The 18,758-nt window shown below is 36.6% G+C and overlaps 2 protein-coding genes across 2 annotated transcripts; both read left to right on the top strand.

Annotated features, from left to right (window-relative positions):
• The first annotated feature begins 3,399 nt into the window (after positions 1–3,399).
• On the top strand, positions 3,400–8,220 carry LOC134692266 (uncharacterized). The gene has a single exon (XM_063552717.1). The coding sequence runs from the start codon at positions 3,400–3,402 to the stop codon at positions 8,218–8,220; it is 4,821 nt and encodes a 1,606-aa protein (XP_063408787.1).
• An 8,338-nt stretch (positions 8,221–16,558) lies between these two features.
• On the top strand, positions 16,559–17,914 carry LOC134692268 (uncharacterized). The gene has a single exon (XM_063552718.1). It carries the CDS (start codon positions 16,631–16,633, stop codon positions 17,912–17,914), a length of 1,284 nt encoding a protein of 427 aa, XP_063408788.1. The 5' UTR covers positions 16,559–16,630.
• The last annotated feature ends 844 nt before the right edge of the window (positions 17,915–18,758 follow it).

The following is an 18,758-nucleotide window of genomic DNA, read 5'->3' on the forward strand; positions in this document are numbered from 1 at the left end:
ATTTAAGAAAAGATAATAAATACATATTTGAACAATACAACAAAGATTTTTTTATTAAAGTATCGGGATATTGTAACTTGATAAAGGAATTCGAATGTGGAATGGTGGTAGCTAACCACTGATCCAAGAACAGACACGTATATGTAAATAAACATGATATTAAAATGAAAAGATGTGGTATAATTTCAAATGAGATGTCAGTTTATTACAAGCTATAGCTACTGGTAGAAAAAGCTCCACTAAATCAAATTTTATCTAGGATGGGAGAGGACTTGATATCTGAAAGACAGAGAAAACACAAAATCCTTCAACATGATTTTTTTTTATATCAATGTCATGATTCGGGAACCTTTCAATATTCTGAAACTATATAGCATCCGACAAAGGAACGAAACAGTTTTTGTTTTTTAGTGAGAATAACATTTTATCAAACCTCATTTATATTTTCAATATAAAAATAAGGAGATGTGATATAATTGTCAAATTTCAAAAAAAATAAATAGATGTAAGCAGTTATAGTCGGCTATAAAAGGTCCCGACATGAAAAATAAGAATCAATACCTTTCGAATTTAACTGACGGTCTAATTCATAATAAAACAATTTACGAGAAACATATATGACAGACATGAACCATGTAACGACAACCACTGAACTACGGGCTCTTGACTTGGGACAGGTACATAAAGAAATTGGCAGGACGTCCATAAAATAAAAAAAAAATCGAAAAAAATGGGGTTTCAACCACCGAAATTCCCTCTCCCCGCATACCGGATACCGTCTAATGCAGGCTGCATCCATTCAAATAAAAGCTTCAAACATCAGTAACACTTTTGAGTGTGTAATTTAGTTTTAACAAAAATGATTACAATTCCAAATAATTAACTGTAGTGTAAGTTATTAAATCGTATCAGAAAAAGGGGAGAAAAATCATGTCCGACATAATAAAAATAACCAGGGATCCTATAGACCGCCCCGGGATCCTATATAACACCGTATAGCAGCTACACGATTATTAAACAAGAAGTGATCCTATAGACCCAACAGGGGATCATATAGAACGTTCTCTAGTAGATACATGATTAACAAACAACGGGATCCTATAGACAGTCCCGGGGATTCTATAGAATGCCCTCTAATAGATACATGAAAAACAAAGAACAGGGGAACCTATATAATTTCATATCTCAGATGCATATTTTTTTTAACAAAAGGGGATTCTGTAGACCGCCCAGGGGATCCTGTAGAACGCCCGATAGTATAAACATAAAAACAATCAACAGGGCATCCTGTAGACTGCCCAGGGGATCCAATAGAACTCCTTTTAATATATAAATAATAAACAAACAATATAGGGGATCCTATAGAACGTCATATAGTAGATTTATAATGTAAAGACAACAGAGAATCCTGTAGACCGCCCAGGGGATCCTGAACAACGCCCTATAGTATGAAAAACAATCAACAAGGGTTCTTATAGAACGTCCTTTAGTAGATATATAATGTTCAGACAACAAGGGATCCTGAAGACCACCTAGGGGATCCTGTATAACGCCCTTTTGTATATACTTGATTAACAAACAAAAGGGGATCCTATAAAACGTCTTATCGTAGATATATTATTTTGAGAAAACAAGGGATCATGTAGACCGCCCAGGGGATCCTGTAGATCGCCCTATAGTATATACTTGAAAAACAAACAACAAGGGGTCCTATAGAACGTCTTTTAGTAGATATATTATGTTGAGCAAACAGGGGATCCTATAGACCGTCCAGGGGATCCTGTAGAACGCCCTTTAGTATATAAATGACAAAAAAAAACAGGGGATACTTTGGAACGTCTTATAGTAGATATATATATTTTTAAACAAACGGGAATCCTATAGACCGCCCACTGGATCCTGTAGAACGCCATTTAATATATACTTGATTAACAAAAAAATAGGGGATCCTATAGAACATCTTATAGTAGATATATTATGTTCAGACAACAGGGGAATCTGTAGAATGCCCTATAGAATATACTTGAAAAACAAACAACAGGTGGGCCTATAGAACGTCTTATAGTAGATCTATTATGATGAGAAAACAGGGGATCCTGTAGACCGCCCAGGGGATCTTGTAGAACGCCCGATAGTATAAACATAAAAACAATCAACAGGGCATCCTGTAGACTGCCCAGGGGATCCAATAGAACGCCTTTTAATATATAAATAATAAACAAACAATATAGGGGATCCTATAGAACGTCATATAGTAGATTTATAATGTAAAGACAACAGAGAATCCTGTAGACCGCCCAGGGGATCCTGAACAACGCCCTATAGTATGAAAAACAATCAACAAGGGTTCTTATAGAACGTCCTTTAGTAGATATATAATGTTCAGACAACAAGGGATCCTGAAGACCACCTAGGGGATCCTGTATAACGCCCTTTAGTATATACTTGATTAACAAACAAAAGGGGATCCTATAGAACGTCTTATCGTAGATATATTATTTTGAGAAAACAAGGGATCATGTAGACCGCCCAGGGGATCCTGTAGATCGCCCTATAGTATATACTTGAAAAACAAACAACAGGGGGCCCTATAGAACGTCTTATAGTAGATATATTATGTTGAGCAAACAGGGGATCCTATAGACCGTCCAGGGTATCCTGTAGAACGCCCTTTAGTATATAAATGACAAAAAAAAAACAGGGGATACTTTGGAACGTCTTATAGTAGATATATATATTTTTAAACAAACGGGAATCCTATAGACCGCCCACTGGATCCTGTAGAATGCCATTTAATATATACTTGATTAACAAAAAAATAGGGGATCCTATAGAACATCTTATAGTAGATATATTATGTTCAGACAACAGGAGAATCTGTAGAATGCCCTATAGAATATACTTGAAAAACAAACAACAGGTGGGCCTATAGAACGTCTTATAGTAGATCTATTATGATGAGAAAACAGGGGATCCTGTAGACCGCCCAGGGGATCGTGTAGAACGCCCTATAGTATATACTTGAAAAACAAACATCAGGGGATCCTGTAGAATGTCTTGTAGTAGATACATAATGTTGAGAAAGCAGAGGATCACACATACCGACCAAGAGATTCCGTAGAAAGTCCTCTAGTAGATACATCAAAAATAAACAATAGGGTATCCTATAGAACGTTCTATAGTTTATATATAATGTTCAAACAAAAGGGAATTGTCAAAGATTCACGACCTTGTTCAAACGTACCCAACGTTACTATTGTTGACGTAACGTTATTGTAACGCAAACTTGTATGGGATCTGAATTATAGAATTGAAAGCAACACAACGTCTTTTTATTGCCTACAAAAGCGAAGTACTAACCCTAGCATCATAGCATCTTACATATTGGTACCGTGACCGATGGATAAACTGAAAGCAGTGAGAGGAGGCCACAGAAGCGCCGTAACCAGACAGATTCACAAAACTGACGAGAAAATCAACGAAGGAGAGATCACCCGACGGGACATTCATAGTGCCATTGAAAACCTTGAACGTAAACATGAACTTTTGCAGAAACTAGACGCTGAAATATTGGATTCCTTGGATGCAGAAAGTGTGGAACAGGAAATTTTGGATGCAGACGAATTTAATCAGCATATAGACATTAATATTCGCCGCTACAAAGAATGTGATTTGGAGTTGAGATCAAGTACACCTCAGGATTCGGTGAGTCAATTAACCTCAAGTATCGTACAAAATACTAGAACAACGCATTCATCTTCAAATAATTTCAATCAGAATACAAATCAGCACATGCAAACATCGACAAGTGCAAACTCACAAGGAGCATATGAGATCAACAGAGATCCGCCATTAAATGAAACTTATAAGTTCTATCACAAACTTCCAAAACTAGATTTGCCGACTTTTTCGGGAGATTTACTTCTATGGCAAACTTTCTGGGAATCGTACGAAACTACTGTCCATACAAACCCATCATTGACAAACGTACAACGTTTCACATACTTGAAGGCCCAGCTTCACGGAGAAGCGGAAAGTTGCATATCGGGATTGTCACTTACACACGCAAACTATGAGCAAGCAATTTCATTACTACAAGCGCGATATGGTCAACAAGGAATCATTATTGATGCACATATGCAAAAACTAGTCGATTTGCCAAACCCCACAATGTCATTAAACAGTCTCAGAACATTCTATGACAAAGTTGAAAATAGTATTAGAGGCCTAGAATCACTAGGACAGTGTCAAACAAATTTTGGAACAGTACTTACACCCATCATCTTTAGAAAACTACCACCGGAATTGAGAACTACATTGACAAGAGAGCATGATACAAGTACATGGACCATAGACTTACTACGGAAGGCTATAGGTAAGGAGCTGCGCGCTCAACAAGCTGGCCACGCTATGAACACAGATAATTTAACCCCTACCGCATCGTTTGTAACAAAGGCTACAATGAAAGGAAATTATAGACAAGTCAATAGAGTACACACAAACTCCAGGAACAACACTGAATCGAATAAACCCAAGCCATGCATATTTTGCAACAAATCCCATTCAGCTGTTGATTGCTCAGAGATTAAAGATAATGCAAGTCGTTACGAAATAGTCAAGAAAAAACAACTTTGTTTCAACTGTTTTGGTAAACATAAGATATCAGAATGTAGATCACGATATAAATGTCGTAAATGTGACAAGAGACATCACACTGCTCTATGTAATCAGGAAATTCAAGCACCTGTACCTCCCGCTGATGCCGCCGCTGTCAATACAGTAAATGTTAATAGAGAAGAAAGTAACCCTATGTCAACGTTTTACACGTCAACACCACAAGCACAGGCACATACCGAGATACTTCTTAAGACAGCAGTAGCACCTGTATGGTTCGAGGATCGGAGCGCGATGTCTAACATTTTACTAGATGAAGGGTCTCAGAAATCATTTATTTCAGAAGATTTAGCAGCACAATTACAACTTAAACCTTGTGGAAATTCTACAATTAGTTTATCAACTTTTGGAAACGCCAACCAGAACGTGAGACACATGGATAAGGCTCAGATTACTTTAGAAATTGAAACTGGTGGATTTATTCCTATGGATGTACTGATAGTACCGCGCATTGCCGCACCCCTCAGTAATGTTACAAATGTCATCGCTTCAAAACTGCCATATCTCAAAGGGTTACGATTAGCTAACCCAGTCACAGAGGATAGGAAATTTGAACTTTCTCTTTTAATTGGAGCGGACTACTATTGGAGTATTGTGCAGGATCACGTGATCAGAGGAGATGGGCCAACGGCCGTAAAATCCCGTTTGGGATACTTGTTGTCAGGACCGATGCATACTTTTACAGGAGAACAATCATCAACAGGAATGTTTAATGTACTGATTCAACATCAGCAAGAGGAAAGCAGCCTGGAAAAGTTTTGGGATTTAGAATCTATTGGTGTCAAAGCAGACGAATTAGAAACAACCACCATGAAAGACTTCAATGATGAATACGAAACAAAATGCATAACTTACCAAGATAATCGCTATACCGCAAAACTGCCTTGGAGAAATGATTTCAATGAGTTACCTACGAACTATAATGTCACTTTACGCAGAACTTGTAATATGATCGATAGACTCAAAAAGGATACCAACATGCTGAAAATGTATGGCGACATAATTAAGGACCAAAAACGCCGAGGGTTCATTGAGCGGGTAACAGAAAATGGAAACCAGTCAAACAGAATTCACTACATTCCTCACCATGCAGTAAAAAAGGACTCATCTACGACTCCTATACGTATAGTCTATGATTGTAGTTGTCACGAATCACCTCACAAGGCTAGTTTAAACGATTGTCTCATGTCAGTTCCGCCGATGTTAAACGATTTGACGGGAATTTTAGCTAGATTCAGATTACACAAGCACGCAGTGACTACCGACATAGAGAAAGCGTTTTTGAATGTCGAACTGGATAAAGAAGATAGGGACGTCACAAGATTTTTTTGGTTGAGTGATCCATCTGACCCAGACAGTCCACTGATAACTTACCGTTTTAGAGTCGTTCTATTTGGAACTAAATGCTCACCTTACATCTTGAATGCCACCCTTATGAAGCACTTCAAACTCAATTCTTGTAAAACAGCCGAGATACTGAAAAACGACCTGTATGTTGACAATGTTTTGTCAAGCTTCTGGGATGAGAAAGAAATGCTGAAATTCTACAGAGAATCACGAGATTTATTGGCAAGAGGAGGATTCAATCTGAGATCATGGACGTCAAATAGTACAGAATTACTACGCTTAGCCCAATCTGAAAAATGCATAGAAAGAGATACGAACATCAAAATTCTTGGTCTCCGTTGGAATGTAAACAACGATCAAATCTCGTTTCGAAACAACATAAATACAACAACGGAAAGGATAATAACAAAACGTGAGATCTTAAAACAATCTTCAAACATTTATGATCCGCTAGGTCTGCTTAGCCCCGTCACCGTCAGAACAAAGATATTAATGCAATTGTTGTGGAAAGAAAAGTTTGCATGGGACTGCCCTTTACCAAAAGAAATCGAATCAACATGGAGTGATTTGACCAAAGATCTACAATTTGCAATGAACATTGAGATTCCTAGATGTTATTTTGAGTGTTCAGGAATAACGGACATTGAAACAGCAGAATTACATATTTTCACAGATTCAAGTCAACTAGCTTATGGAACCTGTGCGTATCTTGTCACAGAAAAGGAGTCTGCATTAGTAATGGCAAAGAATCGAGTTGCCCCATTGAAAAGTGTCACTCTACCTAATCTTGAACTGATGGCTGCCCTTTTAGGGGCTCGACTTGCGAAACATCTTATTCAAAATCTACATATTGGAAACTTACAAATCAACTTCTGGTGTGACAGTCAGATCGTTTTGAAATGGCTTCAATCAACAAAACCACTCAAAAAGTTTGTCGCAAACAGAGTCAAGGAAATTAAGGAGTCAAATGAAAATCTAAAATGGCGTTATTGTCCGACGGATGCAAATCCTGCAGATTTATTAACTAGAGGCATAACAGGAACGAAATTCATAAACAACAGATTATGGTTTCATGGACCCGAGTGGATAACAGACAAAACACAATGGCCAACATGGAGCGGAAACGAAATTGTTGAAAACGAGAATATAATGGAGATTCCCACTAATGAAACCTCAGAAAAACAGCACGTCTTGCTCACATCTGAGAAACGTCAAGAATTTGGCATACATAAGATTATGGATATCGAACGTTATAGCAGTTTGAAGACATTAATACGTGTTACAGCCTATGTGATGAGATTTATACAAAACTGTAGGTTAGCACGGAGTGATAGAACATTGTCGGAATTGACCGTTAATGAAATACAGCATGCTACATTGACATGGATACAAACGGTTCAGAAATCAGAATATCATGAAGTGTTTAATTATTTCAACAAATCTGTGACAGTTAAGCCGTCTATTGTAAGACAATTCAACTTGTACTTTGATGAAAAAAATGCACTTCGTTGCCGCGGGAGAATTCAACATGCACCTTTGGAGGAATCAGCTAAACATCCATACTTGTTACCTCCGTTACATAGACTCACTTCACTCATTATTATGGATGCTCATATCAATCATTTACATGAAGGCGTCAACTATACCGTAACACACTTGCGACAAGTATACTGGATACCTCGAATTCGTCAACGAGTCAAAGTTGTTCTTAGAAAATGCGTTAACTGTCGGAAATTAACAGGGCATGCTTACCAACAACCTGATCCACCGCCACTGCCCAAAGAGAGGTTACACGAGGATATACCGTTTACTGTTACAGGCGTAGACTTTGCTGGTCCTATGTATGTGCGAAATACAGATGATATAAAATCAAAGGTATACTTATGTTTGTTTACATGTGCGTCGACGAGAGCTGTTCATTTAGAACTTGTGAATAACTTATCAGAACCTACATTTATGTTAGCCTTCAGAAGATTCGCAAGCAGGAGATCCTTACCGAAGTTACTAATATCTGACAATGCACTAACTTTTGAAGCAGCCAGTCGAGAAATCAAACATCTTACAAACTCAAATTTAGTGCGCGAAAGTCTAAGCTCTACAGGAACAAATTGGAAATTTATTACAAAGAAAGCTCCGTGGTTTGGTGGTTTCTATGAACGGTTGATTGGGTTAACGAAAATGTGTTTGAAGAAAGTATAAGGAAGTAACTGTGTCGATTTAGATACTTTACAAACTGTGTTAACAGAGATCGAAGCAACTCTCAATGATAGACCTCTAACGTATGTTTCATCCGATCTTACGGATCCAGAACCACTGACACCATCACATCTTTTGTATGGTCGAAAAATTACGCGACTTCCGTATCCAGATAGGGAAAACAATGGACATTTTGAACCAATTAACTTTAACAAACGTGTTCAATTACAAAGAGACATTCTAAACCACTTTCAACAGCGATGGAAATATGAGTATTTGACCTCATTACGGGAACATCACAGAAGTGTAGGAAATAACGAACAATCGATAGCTATTGGTGATGTTGTTCAAATACATGACGAAACTTTAAGAAATTCATGGAAACTCGCCGTTGTCGAAGAACTCGTAAAAGGAGAGGATAATCTTATCAGAACTGTAAAACTTCGCACTAAAAACGGAACCACCAACCGCCCAATCACGAAATTATACCCAATCGAAGTGAACTGTATTGAATCTGAACCGGAGGATGTTACACGACCCAAGATGTTCCGTCAGGCGAAGTCAGATGCTGTACAAAAGATTCACGAGTGGACAAAATAACTTTTCAAATTATGATCGAAATAGACTGTTCAAATTCAAAGTGATTAATTCTTTCTTTTATGATACATAGACTTTAGAGTTAAGTGATGAATTATGATATATGTCTTCAATTTAGTCAAATTTTCATTTCATTTCTATTTATATTTCACTTTCGGCGCCCGGAGTGTCAAAGATTCACGACCTTGTTCAAACGTACCCAACGTTACTATTGTTGACGTAACGTTATTGTAACGCAAACTTGTATGGGATCTGAATTATAGAATTGAAAGCAACACAACGTCTTTTTATTGCCTACAAAAGCGAAGTACTAACCCTAGCATCATAGCATCTTACATAGGAATCCTGTCGACTACCTAGGGGATCCTATTGAACGCCCTATAGAATATACATGATAAACAAACTACATGGGATCCTAAAGAACGTCTTATAGTAGATAAATAATGATGAGAAAACAGGTGATTTTTAAGAACGCCCTATTGTATAAACATGAAAAACAATCAACAGGGGGTCTTATGAACGTCCTATAGTAGATATATAATGTAAAGATAACAGGGTGTCTTTTAGACCGCCCAAGAGATCCTGTTGATCGCCCTTTAGTATATACATGATTAACAAACAATAGCGGATTCTATAGAACGTCTTATAGTAGATATATTGTTATGCCGGCTCCCCGTAGTTATTCAGTTTCTAATATGCATGTAGGTTGTTGTTATGATCCATGATCAGAAGTTGGTTATCGAATGTGTTTGATAAGTCAGGAAAGGCTTATTTTTGTATATATAAAACTATTAATTTGTATGATTTAAAACTGAGTATCATTGTTTTTGAGACAGATGATGTTTATTCTCGTACTGTTGGAAAATGAAAGTAGGCCATAGATTTTTGTTTACGGCTGTAAATAATAATTAAATGGTGATTCATGTCGGCATAATTTTACATCTTATAATTCGTTATGTTTGGGTTTCTTTTGTGTATGATTGCTAATTTCTCGGAACAGTTAAAGACTGTAAATAACTCTCGTTCCGATTTTCAATGTTGGTCACCGATCTAGGTGATACTTACATGTTTGATGTGTATTGGTTATAATGCTCGTTATTTGTTGACTTTCGATTGCTATATACAGTAGTTTGTATCTGTTTGTATCCATTACAAAAGTTTTCCAAGCTTTTAGTTGCATTTTAAATACTTAAACTATATTTATTCGTGAAGAACATGGCATTGTTTACTATTTTGTCACCGTTAAGGGAATTTCCCTAAGAAGAGTGATGGCTCGTGATTGGACGTCTTTATATAAGCTCAATTCTCATTGGTCAATAAAGGATATAAATACGTGTGGTTGACTGCGTCAAGGGAGATAGCTCAAACTTGTGGAAAGAGTCGAATGAAATAGATAGATAAACTAAAATACAATTATGTCGGATGTAATGAGTTTAAAAGTTAGTATTGTGAAATATATTATATTATTATAGTTTATTAAAGGTGACGGTGACAAATCTAAGTCCTGGTGATTAAATCTCGGTGACGGTGACTATAATATCGGTGACGGTGACTATAGCTGTCGGTGACGGTGACTATATAATATCGGTGACGGTGACTATACTTGCGGGTGACGGTGACTAAATATTTTTGTCACCAGATTTGGAGATTCAGATGTGTATAATATAAATTAATGAAAATATAACCGTGACTATTGAGATAGTAACAAAGATAGTTAATTGAAGAACATATATATATTTATATGTTTTTAATATAACAGTTTGATGAAGAACAAGGCTTTTGATCTTGTTTAATAAGAGTCATTATATAACTATGATTGAAACCTTGGTATTAAGGATTTGTGTTAAAGAAAAGCTATAAATATATAGTTTATGAGTAGTATTCACTCTCGTGAATAATTGTAAGACCAACCATACCCGGGGGCACTGACCAGTGACAGCACCGAGAGTCCAGACTCGTTCCAGTATTTTATCTCATTAATAAAATGTTGAACTTCATTATTATTCTATTTTAATTTAATAATACTTATGAAAACACTACAATAGCCCATTAATACACCTTTATTGGTATATAATTCCTTCGTCCTATTTCGGGTTTAGATCGATGGTTTAAATTAAGACACCTTTCTCGACCTCTAATAGATTCCTTTTTATGTAACCCTGTTATCTCTGGTGCCCGACTCTAACGCCAGAGAGGCAGCGTAACAATTGGTGGCAGCGGTGGGATACCACTCTCAATATATTAGAGTCTAATATTGTTTGTATATCAAAATCTAAAAGTTGTTGTAAAAATAGAAATGGACGATTCAAATATCGTTACGTTCGGTCCCAATACTGGGAGTAGACATGAGGTAAATGAAACACTATCGAATGAAGTGATAGCTTCTAGTAGTGAAAACAATGTAACAGCAGATAGAAGGGTTTCTGACGCTAAAGTTGAAATGAAATTTATGGTAGATAAATGTCTTTCAGATTTTTCTGAGAAAATGGACAGTATGTTGGCAAAATTTGACCATCATTTAACAAATAAAACCACTCCTATTTTGGGAAGGGAGTATGATAGTTCGTCTATAAGTGCGAGTGGAGAAGCCAAACATAATAAACAAGATTTGAATAATAGCCATTTCACTGAGAACATCAGAGCTAAACCTGAAATAAAATGTAAAATTAAACCTCAGCTGTATGACGGATCAGACGATCTAGAAGAGTATCTCACACAATTTTATCTTTTGGCGGAACTTAATGATTGGGACTTAAGGTCTAAAGCCTTATTGTTGGCAAGTAGTCTAACAGGTAGCGCTCGTGCTCTTTTAAATGAAATGACAGAGGGTGAAAGGCATGACTTTGAATGTTTAGTGACAATGCTTAAAAGCAGATTTGGTTCTATAAATCGCTCAGAAGTTTTTAGAGCTGAGCTACAGACTAGAGTTAGATTAAGGAACGAAAGTTTGCCTGAACTGGCACAAGCAATTAAAAAACTTACAAGGAGAGCATATCCTGGTACTTCCCCTATTGTCAGGGATACCCTTGCGCTTGATTACTTTATTGACGCTATAACTGAAACTGACATTCGTCTAAGATTGAGAGAAGTAGGTCCAAAAACGATATATGAAGCTGAAAATATTGCTGTTCGTCTTGAAGCTTTAAGACTAGCAGATAGACAAAAAGGGCGATCAGTGAGAACTGCTGATGCATGTGACAGTGATGATAGTAAATTGGCCAGTGAAATAAAAGAAATAAAACTAGGCATACGAAATCTACAAAATGATGTAGGGGCTATAAAGAAAAATAATACTAATAGTCAACGTTATACCAATAATAATAATAATGGTTCACGTCAGCAAAGAGGATCAAATAATTTTGGGAATAGAAATAATAACCAAAATTATCACAGCTCGGAAAACTACCAAGCGTCGAGTGCGGGGGTCGCGGCTCGACCACGATAAAAAGACCCAACACAGTTATTTCAAATGTTTCTTGGGGAAAAGATAATGGATATTTTGTAGTTGCTAGTATAAATTCTATGTCTGTAAATATGTTGGTTGATTCTGGGGCGAGTGTCTCCATTTTGAGAAAAGATTTCTTTGATAGTCTTGCACTTGAGAATAGACCTCAAGTCATGCCAGTCAGAATGAATTTATTAACAGCAACTGGAGAGGTTTCAGAGTTTATTGGAAAAGTTAATTTAGAAATAAAATTAGGAAAACATGTTTTCAAACACGAGTTTTTGTTAGCTGAAATCAAAGATATGGCTATACTTGGTATGGACTTTTTGATGACTAATAGTATTGATGTTCTTTTTAGCAAAGGTTGCCTGAGAATTAAGGATGAGTTTATAACCTGTTTTACAAATAAAGGTGATAGCTCATGTTGTCGAATCTCAATTGCGGAAACAGTTGATATTCCGCCTGATAGTGAAATGATAATAAAAGGAGTTCCATGTGGCCCGGTTATATTTAATGAAGTAGGTCTTGTGGAGACAAACAGGTCGTTTATTGAGAAAACTGGTTTGTTGTTAGCCAGAGTAGTAGTTCAGCCAAATTCAAATATCATACCTTTAAGGGTTGCTAATTTTAGCTCAGAGCCGGTCAAGGTTTATAAAAACACAATTGTGGGTACTTTTGAACCTGTTGACTTAGAAACGTATGAAGTGAGTACTGTAAGTCGGGTCAATTGTGCAGATAGTAACACTAAAGTGGACATTCCTGATCATTTAAAGGGTGTATTTGAGAAAAGTTCCAAAGATTTGGATAATATTGAAGTCAAAAAGTTAAGGGAGTTTTTATGTTCTTATCAAGATGTTTTTTCAAAATCTCCATCTGATATTGGGCACACTGAAATCGTTAACCATAAAATAAATACGGGCAATGCAAAACCCATCAAACTTAAACCTTATAGACTTCCTTTGGCAAAGAGAGAGGTGGCAGAGAAAGAGATACAAGACATGGCATCAAGGGGTATCATAGAACCTTCAAGTAGTGCTTGGTGTTCCCCAGTGGTCATGGTCACGAAAAAGAAAGACCAGAGTATTCGATTCTGTATAGATTTTAGGAAAATTAATGATATTACTGAAAAAGATAGCCAACCGATTCCTCGTATAGAGGACACTCTGGATGCTTTAAGCGGCAGTAAGTGGTTCTCAACTCTGGACATGCGCAGTGGTTACTGGCAATGTGGTTTAGATGAGAAAGATCGGGAGAAAACAGCTTTTGCAATACCTGGTAGTGGTTTATGGCAATTTAAAGTGCTATGTTTTGGACTATGTGGGGCTCCCGCGACTTTTGAGCGGTTAGTCGAGAAAATATTTTCTGGTTTAACTTGGAGGATATGCTTAGTGTATCTTGATGACATTATTGTGTTCTCCAAAACTTTTGATGAGCATCTCAAAATTTAAGTGAAGTTTGTGATAGGCTAAGATCAGCTAATTTAAAATTACATCCTAAGAAGTGCTTCCTTCTTCAAAAGGAAGTAACCTTTTTGGGACATAAAGTTAGTCATGAAGGGATAAGTACTGACGATGAAAAAATTAAGGCCGTGCAAGATTGGCCCACTCCCAAGAATGTAAAAGATGTACGTAGCTTTATCGGACTTTGTTCATATTATCGTCGATTTGTAGAAAATTTCTCTACTATTGCAAAGCCCCTTCATCAATTAACCGAGAAGTGTAAGAAATTTGAATGGACAGAAGCTTGTAATTGCTCGTTTGAGCATCTGAAAAAGTTGTTAATATCTGCACCTATCTTAGGTTATCCAATGGATGATGGTGGTTTTATTCTTGATACAGATGCTAGCAATGTAGGAATGGGGGCTGTTTTATCTCAAATCCAAGATGGGGTAGAACGAGTGATTGGATATTTTAGTAAAACGTTTTCTAAAAGTGAAAGGAATTATTGTGTCACCAGAAAAGAATTGCTTGCTATCGTCCGTGCAGTTAAAAATTTTCATCACTATCTTTATGGTCGATCTTTTACTGTTCGTACAGATCATGGGTCTCTTAGATGGTTAGTAAATTTTAAAAATCCTGAGGGTCAGCTTGCCCGCTGGTTGGAAACACTTGGTGCATATGATTTTCAAATAATACATCGCCCTGGTCGTATTCATTCAAATGCTGATGCATTGAGTCGTAAACCTTGTCCAGATGATTGTTCATATTGCTCGAAAGTTGAGAATAAATTTTCAAATGTGGGTTTAAGAGAGGTTGAAATAAATAACGAGATTTCCACTAAAGAAGTGGTAGTAAAGTCAGTTGTGGTTGATGATACGAATACTTTAACAGGCGCCGTTAAAGTTGAAGGTAGTCAACGTCTAGAGACTTGTAAGAAACACGAAGCAGCAGAACTTTATGCTAGTTATAGATCAGACGATGTAAACGCTTCTAAACCCTGTACAAAACATGAAAATGAAAGTGTGAACATATCTGATAAAGTGAAGGATGAAAGTGGATTTGCTTTAAAGGCATCATATGATGCTCGTAAATCAAGTAGTTCTGAAACTTTAAATGTTCCCAATTTGAAAAGGTCCGTGAAAATAAAAGGGAAAAGAGGATTTGCAGGAGAAACATCAGTGGATGTTTGCAAATCAAAGACCCCTGAAAACATAATTAACCAACGGGTAGGAGTAGTTAAAACTCGAAGTATGACACCTAATCATTTGGATCAACAAAAACCGAGCTCGTCATCTCCGATTCACGATGAACAATTTGTTGAGATAGGTTTTGATTTAGAAAATGAACAAGAAAATGACCCGGTACTAAAAATAATAAGGGATTGGTTAGTAAACAATTTCAAACCAATTTGGTCAGAAATATCAAAATTCAGTCCGATTATCAAATACTTCTGGAATAGAATTGAATCATTTGAGATAAGAGACGGTATTCTATGTCGAAAATGGGAAAGTGAAAAAGGGGACAAGGTCACCTGGCAAAAAGTAATTCCAGAAAATTTGAAAGAAAGTGTGCTCAAGCAGTTACACAATAGTGTCACTGGTGGTCATTTAGGTATCAAGAAAACCTTAAGTAAGGTTAGACAAAGATTCTTTTGGTTTGGAGTACGAAAGTATGTTGAGAATTGGTGTAACAAATGTGATGTATGCGCTTCACGAAAGCGACCAAATAGGAAACCAAAAGCACCTATGAGACAATATAATGTCGGTGCTCCTCTAGAAAGGGTTGCTATGGACATAATGGGGCCTTTGCCTAGGTCAATTCAGGGAAATAATTATTTACTCGTAATTGGTGATTACTTCACTAAGTTTGTACATGCCATTCCATTAAAATCTCAGGAAGCAGAGGGGGTAGCTCGAGCATTAGTAGACAATTTTATCTCAATCTTTGGAGTCCCCTTACAAATACATACAGACCAAGGGGCTAATTTCGAGTCCCATTTGTTTAAAGAACTTTGCAAGTTGATAGATATTGACAAAACAAGAACCACGGTTATGAGACCCCAGTCTGATGGAATGGCTGAGTGGTTTATGAGAACCCTGGAAAATATGTTGTCTTCATTTGTATCGAACCACCAAAAGGATTGGGACAAATTTGTTCCCATTCTAATGATGGCATATCGATCAGCTGAACACGAAAGTACTGGTGTGTCACCTTGTAAAATGATGTATGGACGTGAAATCAATCTACCGGTAGATTTATTGTTTGGTAAATCTCCTGACACTCCTAAAAGTTCTATTTCTGACTTTGTAAATGATCTTGAACATACATTGTTGACTGTTCATGAATTTGCGAGAACCAATTTAAATGTTGCTAGTGATGTTATGAAGAGAAACTATGATCATAACATTCACTTAAAGCTGTTCAATCCTGGTGATCCAGTCTGGTATTACCAATATCAACGGAAAGTTGGTGTAAATCCAAAATTTCAGAGACCTTGGCATGGTCCATTTGTTGTTACCCATCGACTGAATGACGTCTTATATAGAATTCAGCGGGGTCCAAGAATGAAACCGAAAGTGGTTCATCATGATAAACTCAAACCTTATTTGGGAGATCATGGTCCAACCTGGTTTTCATAGTTGATAATTATCAAATTTAGTTTAACTTTGTTCTTTGATCAAAGTTGTATTGTATGCATGTTGGTTATTTTTTTTATATATATATCTATATTTATTACATATGATTAAATATTGAATACAAAAAAAAAAAGTCCTACCATATATAGGTATGACCGTTACTGGTAATTAAATTAGTTTTACTACTCTTTGTATACGTTGTTGAGTTGTAAAAATATAAATTATTATAATGATCAGTCCATGATTATGTATCTCTCTCTTATGATTGTTATTTTATTCTTTTATAGAGTAAATGGATGTGTGTTATCTGTGAAGATATGACATTTGATAAGAGGTGGTTCCTGGAGAGACACATACTAGAAAGACACTCAGACTTTGCCTGGAAGTGTCCAGAATGCAAGAAATTATTCCAAAGACGGAATTCAAGCCATGGATGCAAGGTTCTAGAAAGCCAGATGATATGCTTTCAGAACAGCTCCGGACGTAGGGGAAAAGAGGCGGAAGAAGATTTTGAAAAGTTTAGAACTGAGGAAATGCCAAAGAAAATCAAATTAGTAGATGGTAATGGGAATGAGATCGAACTGGCACCCAGACGTAATAGATATGCCAAATCAGAGATGGGCGAAACCAGCTACAGAACCACTGGTACTAATAAAGGAGTGGAGTGGAAGAAGAGAGGAAGCTCATTGAGGGAAACATCGAGAAAAAGAACTGATAGATCTGACATAGAAGAGAACAAAGAAAATAGCAACCTCTCCGGGCCAACTCCTGCAAAGATTTGTAAACCATCAGAGACAAAAGAACAAAAGCTGAAGAAAATTAAAGACGTACTACAAGATCTTATGAGTGAGAATGGGGAAACCATAACCATATCGGTAGAGCCAGAGGCAGATAAAGTAGAGGGAAATACAAGCAGACAATTGTTAGAGGAAGAAGTCGAGCTACATGTATCAGAAACTGAGGTGAAGACGTTAGAGAAAGCAGATAACTATAACAAGAGTTCCTCCTCCTCAACAACATCGTCAGGAACGTCGTCTAGCTCTTCTAACTCCTCAAGGACAGTAAAGAAACCAACTCCAGATAGTAGACCACAAAATACGGAGAACGTTGTAGAAGAACCTGTAGAGACCGAAATCGATCCAATCAGGAATGTTGAATTTTCTGCTAAAACAGAAATGGTAGAGACCTTCTTACAGTCCCTACAGGACACACAAGAGAATACGCTTACCCTAAATGTTGGAGGGATGAAGATAGAAACAAGTAAAAACACACTCAGAGCAGATCCTTCATGTGTATTTGCATTAATGCTGCAACCGTTAAGTCCATTCCGACCATCAAACAACGTGTATTTCTTTGACCGAGATCCAGCTCACTTTAAGATAATTCTTAATTATTTAAGGAACAATTGCAACGTAGAAAAAAGATATCTACCTAGAGAACACATATATCTGTATGAGTTATTACAGGAGGCAAAGTTTTACAAACTGTCAGGGCTTGTTTCCATAGAACAGGAGAGATTGAATGACTTATGTGCTTGCAGACTCAGTAGTTTTTCGACTTTGTTGTTAAATTTGTTGTAGTTTGATGTTTGTTGCTAATATGTTTAGTAAAATGTATCTTGGGAATGAAATGATATCTTTGTTGTTAAATCCACATAGTACAGGCATACTGTCAGCTGAAAAAAAAAATATAGCTACTTTGATGAGTTTTTCCTAAGCTGTATCAATAAGCTTACTAAGCTCATATATTTGGGGACCAAATCCTTAAGGAAGGGGGCAATGTTATGCCGGCTCCCCGTAGTTATTCAGTTTCTAATATGCATGTAGGTTGTTGTTATGATCCATGATCAGAAGTTGGTTATCGAATGTGTTTGATAAGTCAGGAAAGGCTTATTTTTGTATATATAAAACTATTAATTTGTATGATTTAAAACTGAGTATCATTGTTTTTGAGACAGATGATGTTTATTCTCGTACTGTTGGAAAATGAAAGTAGGCCATAGATTTTTGTTTACGGCTGTAAATAATAATTAAATGGTGATTCATGTCGGCATAATTTTACATCTTATAATTCGTTATGTTTGGGTTTCTTTTGTGTATGATTGCTAATTTCTCGGAACAGTTAAAGACTGTAAATAACTCTCGTTCCGATTTTCAATGTTGGTCACCGATCTAGGTGATACTTACATGTTTGATGTGTATTGGTTATAATGCTCGTTATTTGTTGACTTTCGATTGCTATATACAGTAGTTTGTATCTGTTTGTATCCATTACAAAAGTTTTCCAAGCTTTTAGTTGCATTTTAAATACTTAAACTATATTTATTCGTGAAGAACATGGCATTGTTTACTATTTTGTCACCGTTAAGGGAATTTCCCTAAGAAGAGTGATGGCTCGTGATTGGACGTCTTTATATAAGCTCAA

The sequence above is a fragment of the Mytilus trossulus genome, chromosome 12 (genome assembly GCF_036588685.1).
Source record: "Mytilus trossulus isolate FHL-02 chromosome 12, PNRI_Mtr1.1.1.hap1, whole genome shotgun sequence".
NCBI classification, from domain to species: Eukaryota; Metazoa; Mollusca; class Bivalvia; order Mytilida; family Mytilidae; genus Mytilus; species Mytilus trossulus.

Excerpts from the sequence above, each read along its gene's own strand:
- LOC134692266 (XM_063552717.1), top strand. The coding sequence starts at position 3,400 with ATGGATAAACTGAAAGCAGTGAGAGGAGGCCACAGAAGCGCCGTAACC.
- LOC134692268 (XM_063552718.1), top strand. The coding sequence starts at position 16,631 with ATGTGTGTTATCTGTGAAGATATGACATTTGATAAGAGGTGGTTCCTG.